This window comes from Trachinotus anak, unplaced genomic scaffold (genome assembly GCF_046630095.1).
Source record: "Trachinotus anak isolate AG129_WGS33_773 ecotype Australia unplaced genomic scaffold, CSIRO_AGI_Tana_v1 ptg000009l, whole genome shotgun sequence".
NCBI lineage: Eukaryota > Metazoa > Chordata > Actinopteri > Carangiformes > Carangidae > Trachinotus > Trachinotus anak.
This window is the reverse complement of record NW_027273860.1, coordinates 18326251-18338609: the sequence shown is the minus strand read 5'-3', so window position 1 is coordinate 18338609 and position 12359 is coordinate 18326251. Positions and strand designations below refer to the sequence as shown.

General features: G+C 38.7%; 1 protein-coding gene across 4 annotated transcripts in view; it reads right to left on the bottom strand.

The window, feature by feature from the left end:
• Window positions 1-6280, bottom strand: part of slc12a7b (solute carrier family 12 member 7b) — a 62185-nt gene extending 55905 nt beyond the window's left edge. For 2 of the 4 annotated variants that reach the window (XM_071485642.1, XM_071485643.1), the window contains exon 1: window positions 5939-6279. In XM_071485642.1, the coding sequence (XP_071341743.1) occupies window positions 5939-6164 (226 nt within the window). In that variant the 5' untranslated portion in view covers window positions 6165-6279. Of the gene's footprint in view, window positions 1-5938 lie in introns of all 4 variants that reach the window. The other 2 variants (XM_071485645.1, XM_071485641.1) reach the window with 2 other exon arrangements.
• Window positions 6281-12359: the final 6079 nt, after the last annotated feature.

Here is a 12359-nt window from a genome sequence, read left to right as displayed (position 1 = left end):
CTGGTTAGGATTCTTTCAGTGTCAATCATTTCTGAGGTTTGTACTTGGGGACGAATTATCCACAGAGGTCTCCTCCTCTCCATATGAATGAAGCAGGCCCAGGGCGTCTCAAGGGGCTGGGTGCAGAGCTGCCACTAATGTTTGCTCAGCTTGCTTCTCTAATAACTTAAGATCAAGATGTCCGATGACTACAATTCTTCATCCTATTAAAATATTTTTGAGTGAGTGCAAAGACACACCACTCTGTAACATTCCCCAACGACCACCACTGACCTGTGTTTTTGTAGTTCAACAGTGTGGAGAATCTTTTCCAAAGAAATGATCAGTTGCTAGCAGGACATTTAAACTTTTACGCATATAAAATCAATATTTTGAGCACATTAACCTGATAACCTTGAATCAGGACCTCCATTATTTTGTTCAAGTAGTTTTTTATTTTTTCATTTTTTATTTTTATTTATTGTCAGGACATGTTTTGTAATTGTAATTATCTGCTGTACATATAGTATCAGCTCTGTTGTGTGTTTTTATCCAGTAAGTGCCCAAAAGTGTATTTGCTGGACAATACGTAACAGGCAACTGTAGTACAGAAATGCAGGTTTTAAGTCATTTTTAAGGTGCTGCCACCAGAGAGCACTGACAAGTTGATTTTTACACCATAAAATGTTTCAATTAGTATATGTCTTGGTCACAATTGTTTCAAAAAAAAAAAAAAAAATCAACATTGTTTATGTTTTAAAAATATAATATCGGAACATATTGTTAGCAGATCTTTTTAACTCAGATATATACGTATCACTATCCAGTATTGGTGGGTCAACACTTTAAACTTGCTGGTCAGCATTGACACATGGCTCCCACAACGTAAGACTTTTGGATTGCACACACACAGCAACCAAATCATGTTTGACAGCTGCAGCATTGTGTCAAACCCAACAGTCAGTTTCTTTCAGGATAGGGAAAAAGAAAATGGAGGAAGCACAGTGAAGCTCTATGAAAAAAAAAGGATAGAACCTCCCCTGAATCTCAGATGATGATGTACGTATGCATTGTGCGGCATGTCACGAGTCCACAAGGATAAGGGTTATTTTTATCGGTACTGATAGCTACAGAAAACAGTCACTGACATATCATGACAGGAGTTGGCAATAGAAATACAGCACTGTTCTCTACTGTTTATGAATTCTCTAATTGATGTGTAATATATTTAACAAACAATAGATAAATGGTCAAATGTTTTACGACCTACAGGCCCAAAAAGGTTGATTAAAAATTGAATATATTGAAATAACACAAGACAAAACATTGAAATATTCCAATTTTCTGCGGCTCCAACCACAGCTGATGTCAAAGCAGGGATTTATAATGCCAAGTTTGGTGAAGACAAGACAATAAAGAATAGTAATGCCCTTGGACAATCAGTGTTGACCTTTAAAAACAAATGACCCCATTCAATAAAACTACTTGATAAAAAGCCCATTTTAAGGACTGGGCTCAACTGTGCCTGTGTGCATTTACCAAAAGAGGAGACAAGTTCTCTGAAAACCCTTATGTCTGACCAGTAGGGGACGCACCCCTCCTCTTGAGTGTTGCGTGTAAATAACAAGCAACTGGAACAAACATCCCACGTAGGACTAGCAGAGGGAGGTAGCAGACTGGGAGGCCACATAGGAGCAGGAGCAGATATAGTGGACGCCTAGGCCCAGTTGGTGTCCATGTGCTGACTGCTGAGCTCCAAATAAAGCAGAGGGCAGCACATGATACCCAAGATGCATGCCTTCTTTAACATGAATGCACATAATGAGTGCAAACATAACGCTGTGTAGTAATGATTGATGAGTATTGATTTCAATATTAGTAAGAACAGAGTGATGTATTATATTGTATTACAAACGCAAACATGCTTGTGAGAGTGAATGTTTGAGTGACTTCATAGAAAGAACATTTACCTATATTATTGCCAAAGTCCCTGCAACAGGTGGTATGTAAGCACGAAAACCTACTGCATTAATGTTCAGCAACAAGCCTCAATACTGTTTCCCCAAACTCCAAAGTGTGTGAACTGTCAGAGATGAGAGATTGACAGCCTCTGCCTGCATACTGTCTCATCAAATTTAAATCTGACACCTTTTGAAGACCCTTATCCCCGTAGAACCTCACTTATCTTTCACTGCCTGCCTAATCTCCCATAAATCCAAAAGTAATCTTAGTCATCCTCAGCATCTGAGGGGAGCAGCAGGGTGCATCCTCTGTTGTACAGTGAAACCTCTTCATGTGATTTCATTAGCTATTAATATATTCATTACATCTCTTGTTAAGACATTGTGTTTTCAAAAAATATACTTCATACATTATTATACAATATGTTGTCAGAATATATATATATATATGTTCCACAAAATGACAGCTTACAGTAATGCTCATGTATTCACTTTACTTGACTTTCCTCACAGCTTGGCCTTTGCCTAACTCAGTCTGAACAAGGAACAAGCAAACAGCACATTTATAGATCATCTGAAGGGCTTCAGGAGGCGGGCAAGCCAGTGAAACAAACAGCCAGTATCTTTCAGACAACACTATCCTTTTGTCTATAATTTCTACTTCTTCATAACCACTGCTTCCTTCTTACTCAATCTACTCCTAAGAATTTGTTTCGCAACCTTAATGCCACAGTTCCGCTATACTTTCAAATACATTAAAAGCGTGCTTGATCAGGTAACACAGTTTTCTAACAGCCCAGTAAAACCTCCTTTAGCAGTTACTTATAGTCACACAAAGTGTTGCTGATGTTAACAATCTACAGAACTAATTTCTAAGAAAAAATAAAAATATAAACTCACAGTAGAAAGCCTTGAAATAAATGTATTATTAGTGACCTACATGTTGAGAATACCTTCTCTGTGTATGTTTTGTATAGTAACTGGAAACAATCAGTCTGCTTTATCCAGAGCTTTTAGGTGCTGTCTATTTGAGACAACCTACTTGAAAGAATAGAATGAAAGAAGCTGATGCACACAAGTTGCGGTGTTACTGAAAACACTAAAAGACTGTGTCTCTGCAGTGGGAAGTGCCTGACCATCCATTATCTAAACATGATCTAAACTCATTATCTGCTACGGTTATCAACTTTATCATTGAGTAATTTCATTTAGCAGAAGCATCAAGCAGCCTCTCAGAAAACAGATTATGACAAAAGAAGTAGATATCCCTGCTATCAGTCATGTATTGAGTGCAATGCAGTGACTGCAAATGAGGAAGGAAGTGAGGAGACTGAAATCCAGGGCAAATAACTCACAAAACAAAACGCCAATGAATAAAATACTTAAGAGATGCATGACAGTCGAGGATTTTTTAATACCCACACTTGCCATGACAGCAAGTATCGCTGATACAGGCTTGAAGAGATACCCCACCCAAAATCTGTCTGCTGAGTATTACATCCACTGCCCAACTGCCAAATCTTGTTTACATTGTCCAGTTTAATCAGCACTTTAAGATGCTGAAATTAATTCAAGTGCAAGTATAAGATGATTTAATTTTCTCTTTTTCTCAAATAATCCATTGACTGTTTAGTTATTTAGTCTACAAAGAGCTAAAAAGTAGTAAATACCTATCATAACTTCCAAGAGCCCAAAATTTCATCTTCAACAGTCCAAAATCCAAAAGTATTCAAGTTACAGTGAAATAAAACAGCAAAATAACTAACTCTCAACCTTTTAGGTGAAACATGGACATCTTATGCTCCCAAATAGTTAGGTCAAATGAAAAGGACATATTTCCACACAAGGATGAATGGCCTAATTTACTTAGCATTGTCTATCTTAACTGTTCACAAACTGAAATGGTAGAAACATCATCATATGACAAAGCCATATTCTGTCATGGTGCCATGGCCGAGTTGTGTATGTGTCTACAGAGAGGACACAATATTCTTTGGAGTCATGTAACAAATACTCAAGAGATTACAATGTTTGCCAATGAAAGCGCACACACAATATACTCCATCATTGCCTAGCTAAGAGAAATACATGACAAAAGACAAGCACAAGCACTGCATACATGCAACTAAAAGTGCACACCTATCTTCTTCTTAACATAATCTGATTTTCGAATGAAATTCAATCTACGCATTAAAACTGAATAGACAGGTTCCAACCTGTTATCATGGAAGAGGAAATCATGTGGAAGAGATTTTTATGGCTCTCTAGCTCTGTGTTGACTAGGCTTCCAGTTAAACACACCTTTTACTCTAACAATACAAGGTAGAGGTTTATCCCATAAAAAATACAATGTTACTGATCTAAAACAATACTTCAGATCTAAATCAAGGTACAGATGAGAATACACCAGTGTTTATAGCTATGCTGCATAATTTATGTACCAGCAGTGTCTGAATTATTTCCTTAGTCCTGAATCCCACAATCACAAATCAAAAATCAAGGCACCTTGTGACACAGTCAGAAGTACTTAAGATGCCAAACTATTGTAAGTCTGCACAAAAGAAATGGAACACATTTGAACCCATATCTGTTGATATTTTTCAGCAGATTTCTGTAAATCATCATCAGTAGATTTTGTAGGGCCAGACACTGACTTGTAACATGTCCAGTATCTTGTATTGACCCTTTGCCAGTGTGAAATTTTTCTGTTGGACCTAACATAACACACTATGTCAATAGCAACACTCTGCTCTGTCACCATGATTAACCACCAGTACTATAATAATCTACTATAATAAAGAGTGTTATCTTTCTAATTTTTTCATCCATCATTTTCAATTTTTCAGGGACTCAAAATCTCTTTTTTCTGCCTTGCTGTGACATATGAAATAGCCTGTATCAACCAAAACGTAAGCACAGTCACTGACACAAGCGGAAAGCAGAATCTGCTCTAAGCTTAATAACTTGCAATGTAAACTCACTGTAGCCTGTTACATTAAAACATCCTATATGTCACAAGAAGTGACACATTTACCAGTCAATACACACAACAGATTGTCCATGAACACAGTAAGGCATCAGCACACAGTAATTTTGCATGCTTGTATGGCTAGTGTGCCAGGCAATTATTCTAGCACCTTCTAGCCCTCAACCTGTTGCTATAGAAGCACCTTGTTTGTGAGCAACTGGTTGAACAAGGCTTGAGAATAAAGACTGCAGTCAAATTATGGCTCAGAGTAAAAGACATACATAATGGTGAAGGTGCAAAAATAACCAAACTGCACAGCAGAATTAAGAGGATGCCATGGAGACAGTATTATCATATCACATGTAAAATTAAAACTTCCTTTTAAAAGGGCAGCAAACCTTACCTTTGTGCAGATTTTTTATGATTTGAAGACTTGTTAAATCTACCTCAAGTCTCTTCTCCTTTGTACAAAACTCTAACTACCTTCTCTCCATTATTTAAAAGGATACGAGTGCCAGACGCTACTATTCCGGTGGCAATAAAAAACAAACGCTTTATTCTACTTCCACTTGTATGATAAAGGAATAAACTGCGGTTCTTTCATGTTAGAGGGGGAAATGTACAGGAGGCTTAACACAGCCTGCTCATTAAGTCGTACTCAGTGAGGTGACGGAAATTTTGATTTAGCGTTGACGCTGATTTCAAATTTAAATTTTCTCGTAAGAAGCGGTTTAAGCTAGCATAAGCTTCACGAGCGTTTGTCGGTAAATCCTAAAATGAAGTCTGGATAATTTTCACAATAACTTCAGCAAATATTGTTTTACAGCAGTATTTAAAACTTTCTGTGACTCATATTACTACTAGGTGAATACTCTGTCCCAGCTTCGTTTTCGGGGGGTACTGAAGCGCCGGTTTATTACATAATTGCAGCGGTAGGAGCACAGCTGAAGTAAAATGCGACGGTTAATCCTCTGCTGGATAGATGAGCTAAGAAGTGGGACACGGAGTTTGAAACGGCCAGTCGTCTTACCGTACTTGTTGGGCTCCCTGTTGTACTCCAGGATAGGCACCACATCGTTGGGGTCCTGCGGCTCGAACACAGAGTCCTCCCCCGCCTCTTTTTCCTCCGCTGTGCCGCCGCCGCTGCTGCTGCCGGTGTCCGGTGCCGGGTCAGCGACAACTGCGTCCGTGTGCTCCCTCTCCCCGGTGACACCCCCTCCTCCGTCAACCGGGACCACCACAAATCTTTCCCCCATGTCCTTCCTTTCTCTCCTGTCCTGTCGCACTTTGAGCGGAGGAGAAACCCACCGTCCGGTCCACCGCACTCGGTGAGAGCAGACTCACGCACAGCCTCCAGCGGGACACAGAGGCTCACGCGGTTATCAGAGGATTGATTACAGTACAGATGAGCCCGCCCTCGTCCTTCGCTCATTGGTTCAGAGGGCCATGGAGCGCTGTCAATCACCCCCACTAGCAAATCAGAGTGGTTGAAATTTGTTAATTGTGGAATGAGCGAGTTCTAAAATTTGGACCAACTCAATCATATCATCTCCATAGTTAAGTTTCTCTGTACTCTATAACAACATAACATAGGTTCATAACAACCTTATTTTAGCAATCAATACCAATTTCCGAGTACTCTAAAATGTCACTTCTAAGATTACATACAGTTAAAGAATTGTTATAAATGGGTTTATTTATTTGTTAGTTAAAGTGAGGTAGGTCAAGAAGCAAAACAATGCAGCTAAACAGAAAAACCTTATAATACAGCATGTGAGATAGTGACCATGGAGCACATGTTCTGGCAATGTCACACGAAACTCATTACAAGCCTGTTTAATTGTCTCAAAATGATGGGGTAATTAGCACTCAGTCTCTACATCCTCCACTATCAATAGCCTGCCACAGACACTCAATAAATAGTTCTAATTTAAAAAGCAGTGATGGTTTAGTCATTTGCCAACACCTTGCCACAATAACTTTGGTATGTTACAGCTTAGAATAAATGGTCCGTAAATATCTCAGGATAGAATGACCTCTCATTTTTCCAGGCAGTTTTTGAGACTTGTAGTCCCTGTGACAGGTCTGAAATCTCCCTGCTAACTGCTAAACAAAATGATAAAGTCTGAGTCCACTTTAAAGTATAAGACATTTCCCCAAACATTCTCTAAAATATCAAAACACACACACAACAGGATATCTTTGCATTTTTTTTCTTTTCACCAAAATGTCTGTTTAGTCAGTTTTATAGAAAACAGATGATCACCTGGTGCTGGAAACAAATTAACCAATTTAATTAATCGTTCTTTTGAAAGAGACCCATCTATCTGCCAAATTCAGGGGGAATCCATTCACACATCACTCTGACAGACACAGTAAGAGGGTTGCACACATTACGCCTATTATTTAAGCATTAACCTTATAAAAAGCAGCAGGTTGCCATACTGAACAACTGGAATCCAAAATAGTTCATGGAGCATGGAAAATCTTCACTGAATCTCAGGTCAGTAGGTCACACTGCAGACATTTTGTGGTTGTGAGATGACCCATGCCACGCTATCAATCTAAATACAAATATGGTTTATCAAGAAGCCTATTAGATTTTTAGACAAAACCTAAATTGTTTTTGAAACAGTAAAAAAGACCGCACTATGGTAATTTACTTATTCATCAATAAATTATTGAATGGATACTGTTGAAGTGAAGGACACTCAGGTCCTTTCCCAACCTGGACCCTCCACACTCCCACATCAGGGAGTGCAAGTCAGTTTGTAGCCACGCTCACAGCTGAATGAAACACCCTTCTTTAAGATGCGGGGCATAAATACAGCAGCAAGTTTCAGGATGAACTTCCCTCTCTTTGGCAGAAACAGGAACTGTTGTAACTTTTTGTAACTCCTAAATAAGACTTACGCCCAAGCTTCTTTGGTGGCGTTCTTTTTGTAAACATCTTTTTGTCTTTACATCTGATGTTTATGAGCTGCTTAGTTTTTGCAAGAGTCACTGTGAATATATAACACATGTCTTACTTAGATTGAGCTTATGAGAAAATGTTTGTACAGAACTAACATTTGTACAAAGTCTTCCCTCTGAAACACAACACAACCGTTGCAGTCAGTAAGTCAGTATCGATGTGGACTCTGTTGGAGGGTTTTATAAACCGCCTCCACTCATTGCTAACTGGTTTGGGATGGCACTTAATGTGGCGGACCCTCCATGTGAACATGCAAACAGAGTGGAAGTGGGTAGGGAGAGGGTGGTTTGAACAGGGCCTCACTGTTGTCATGGGCTGGGCAAAGCATGGCACAGAGTCAGAAGGTGTATCATGGATGGATTTATAAAGGGACCCATGGGTATACAGGCCCGGGCCCTTTACCATAATGTCTGAGTAAAGTGACTGTTAACATATCTTTGTGGAAAGTTGATCAAACAACCCCAGTCAGGCACAAAACAACCACAGAAATGAACCACAAAGAGTTACAAAAGTTTCATATTTGAATTTGTAAATTTTCTACTTGGCATTCATTTATTAAAGTTAAAAATGTAACCATTAATGATGAATTGTTTATCATCGCCAGCGACCACTGCTTTAAACGCATTTTAAGCCATTTCATAATTGTAACCCCCTTCTTTAAAAATGTAGCCCCCCCTACTGTGCCCCTCCAGTTTGGCCCTCCTGGTAAACAGTTCCTAAATCCAGCCCTGATTGTTGTGTATCTGCAGCTTGTGCATAAACCATGTCAAATAGTAATTAAATTGACATTTACTTTTCAGCCACCCAGAATTCCTTAGACAATATTTTGGATGAACTCCAGGAGACCACTCAGACAGTAATTGCTTGAAGGGTGTTACGTGGACATCTAAAATAGACAGCTGGCAGGACAGTTGGATGACCGAGGGGTGGGAGGGTACAGGGGGGTGGAGTGGTGGGATTAGGGGTGGGTCCGTTTAGGTAGTTAAAGTCAGTCCAGTTTAGTTCCTGATTAAAATTAGGAGTCACTGGAAAGTGATTTACTAGACAAAGATCAGTTTACAAATGCTGTTACATATGAAGGTCTGTGCACTTTGTTGAGGTGTATAATGTGTTTTTTTTCTTCTTTGTGTGGATATTCTTGCCTTCTTCAGTCTGACTGGATGAAAGCATTGGAGGGTGGATGCAGCTCAAGCAGGGTGTGAGTCTAAAATACTGAGCTGACAAAGTGACTTGTAATCCTTCATGTCCATGTTGTTTTATTCATCCGCAGCTAAACTCATCACCTCAGTTCAGAATGACTTGCAGGCCGGACAAAATGAAATGTAGATTACTTTTTAAGCTGGGGGGAGAACAGATGTGGCCTTTACAGCACAACTACAGCTGCAAGTGTTCAGGGTGACAAATGTCAGCCTTCATCTTTGTGCCAACCTCATCTCTGCCTGGAGTAAATGGATAATGGATGTCCAATTCTTTAATGAAATTAAAAATATGACGTTTGTTCTGTCATTGTAACTGACATTCATGTGCTGTAATGCTCTGTGACATTCAAATGATTTCTTACTGTAATAAAAAAAAACTGACCAGATGTGATCTGAAGTATTTATTCATTTATGAGTGTCTTATATAGAATGAAAGTGTAAAGAAGAACAATAACTTTAAAAATTATACATTGAAGACTGTGGATGCCCTTTTCTGCTAACAAAAGAAAAAAATAATGAAACTCTAATGTAATACTGTACTGTATATCACAATTATGACTTAATTGACTTGGTAAGTTTCAAATTTAACTTAAGGTCTTATAAAGAGAGCATAAATCAGAACTACAGCATATAATCTAATAATCTTAAGGGGCTGTCTCATAGTTTTGACTAAGTAAATCAAAATTTATGAGTATTTCTATTCTTATCACATTTTCCTGGCAGAAATGGGCTTCCATACACACAGGTCATTATTATTGAATTAATTGAGCACAATAGCACTTCTGTATTTCTTTCTTTATGTAAATAAAATAATATTTTTGTACATCTACTTACCACATCAGCTATGGATGTTGTATTCACACTTTGATTTAAAACCACTTAACTCCTGCTTGGTTATTATTTAAATTTATGTCATTGCACTTTTCCCTGACAAACAGAGTGAGAGAAAAGAGCAGGTGACTATAATACACTTGAGTCCTACTCTTGACTCAGAAGAAATGTGGATCAGCAGTCTACAAACAGCCTCCTCTCATGCCACTCCCTGTAGTCATAGACATTGTCCTCTGGGAGGGAGCTGAACAAACTGGCAGCTGAGGTGAAGATGTTTTCAGGGTGCTTGAGGGAGTTAAAGCCTACTTACTGTCACTGCCCTGTAATCCTGAATGAGAATAACATGTCACCTTTACCAGAAGTAGAAGTTGCAGTTCTACTAAGTTTTATTTTCTTATGACCTGCTCATGTTAATCTCATCTCCAAATCTAGTGGGCAGGCAGTTATACTGAGTGCTCCTTAATGCAGCAACCACAGTCACTTACTGTAAGGCAGCCGCTCACTGGCCCCTGAAGACTGCTTCAACTGTGTTGGTGAAATTACTGGGGCCAGCGATGCATGCCAGGGGTGTATGTGGGTCAGCACTATAGCATGAAAGGAAGCTTTTATTCTGAAATTGGTCCCCCACTGCTGTGTCATTGTGCTGTTCCTGTCACAACAGACAGTGGTGGGTCATCAGCAGCACATCCTCAGCTCTGCAATCAGATCGGATCTCATAGGGGACCATGATGTAAGAGTGTACAGAGATGCTGTGAGGAGCAGAGGCCCAGCTGCCACACCTACATGTGCTTAGAAGCTCAATGCCCAACACTGAAACAGCTTCTACCAAACAGCTTCTACCTAGAATTGATTTAATGTTGTTGTTCTAAATCTCAGAGCTAAAATATCTCTGCTTTCACACAAATTAGTGCAGGATTTACAAAACCTTACAAACTGCAGCTGCACACAGGCTGCATAATCTTGCTTTTTTGTTTAACATAAAATCAACAATAACCGGAGCATGTATAAAAACATTTTAAATAGTTTATTAATGTGTTTGCGAACAATTAAAACTCCTCTTGTGAGGCTTTTGTAACAAATGATTAAACAGATTATAAATGATTGACAATATAAAACTACTGTAATAATATAAAATGTATTTTTTTGTGTAAAAAATATGATTTTTATATTAGCGTTTGAAATGTCATGTATTTATCATTTTTGTTCTCTTTGATTAAGTAATTATTTATGGACGCTTGTTCTTTACTCTCATTAACAACTGAACAGTTTCTACACACTGAAGACCACGAGATGCAGCTGTGTGCAGCTGTGTCACTCAACGATTTGTACATATGTAGCTGAAACAGTTAGTTTATTATTTGATTAGTCAACTGACAGATATGTTGATATGTTAATAACTGATTATTTGTTTAAGTAATTTTTGAAGCAAAAATACATTCAGATTCCAGTTTCTCAAATGAGATTTCTTTTTGGTCTCATTAGAAACTTAAAAATCTTTGGGTTTATTTATTGTAATTCATTGTAAAATTCATATAGCACTTAGCATGTGTGTGTGTGTGTGTGTGTGTGTGTATATATATATATATATATATATATATGTACACTGTATGTAAAAGTAGTTAAAGCCTAAAAAACCACAACTTTGAATGTGTGCTATACAGCATCATGTGTGTAACTATGATGCCCATGAATCAAAGGTTTGGCGTAGAGCTCTGGCCACAGGGGATGACAGACTGAAGCTGAGAGGTAGTGATTATGGCAGAGGTAGGAGACGTTAACGGGACTTGTTTTTGTCTGCGTGCAGATGGCACGCTCTATGTAACAAGATCCCACGGGCTGTGCTGTTCACGAGGGACAGATGTGTGTGTGTGTGTGTGACAGAGAGACACAGAGAATATGAGAAGGCTACACTTTACATCTGGACCTGTGTCAAGAAGTCACATTGTGTGTGACTGTAACTGTCTGTAGTCTACAGTGAATCACAGCTGGAGTCTGGGCAGTCAGTGACAGGCAGGCAGCTAAAATAGAAAAGATGACAGATCTGCCATGACGCAGACAAAATAACAGAATAGATGTAGACTTGATTCGTCAGTGGCTGCTCTGAACTAATTTCTCTGGATTTCTCTGGGCTTGATAATATACTGATTTACTAAATCATTATTGGACCTTCCATACTTCTGTTGTTGGGACATATTCTCATTGTTAGGGATCCAACACCATTCATGTTACAACCCTATTGTTTTCACCTATATTATTATTCTTCAGTTGAGAAAAGTGTTGTTTGGTTTAAATAAAGGTGGAAAAATGAAAATTGCAGTGTAAGTGTAAGATTGTTCAAACTCAATGCACAAACGAAATGACCCAGGTTAACCATAGAGGGGCACTGTTAAGACCGAACATGTTTTTGTTCACAACTTATCCCACATTCAAATAGTTCTTATATCACA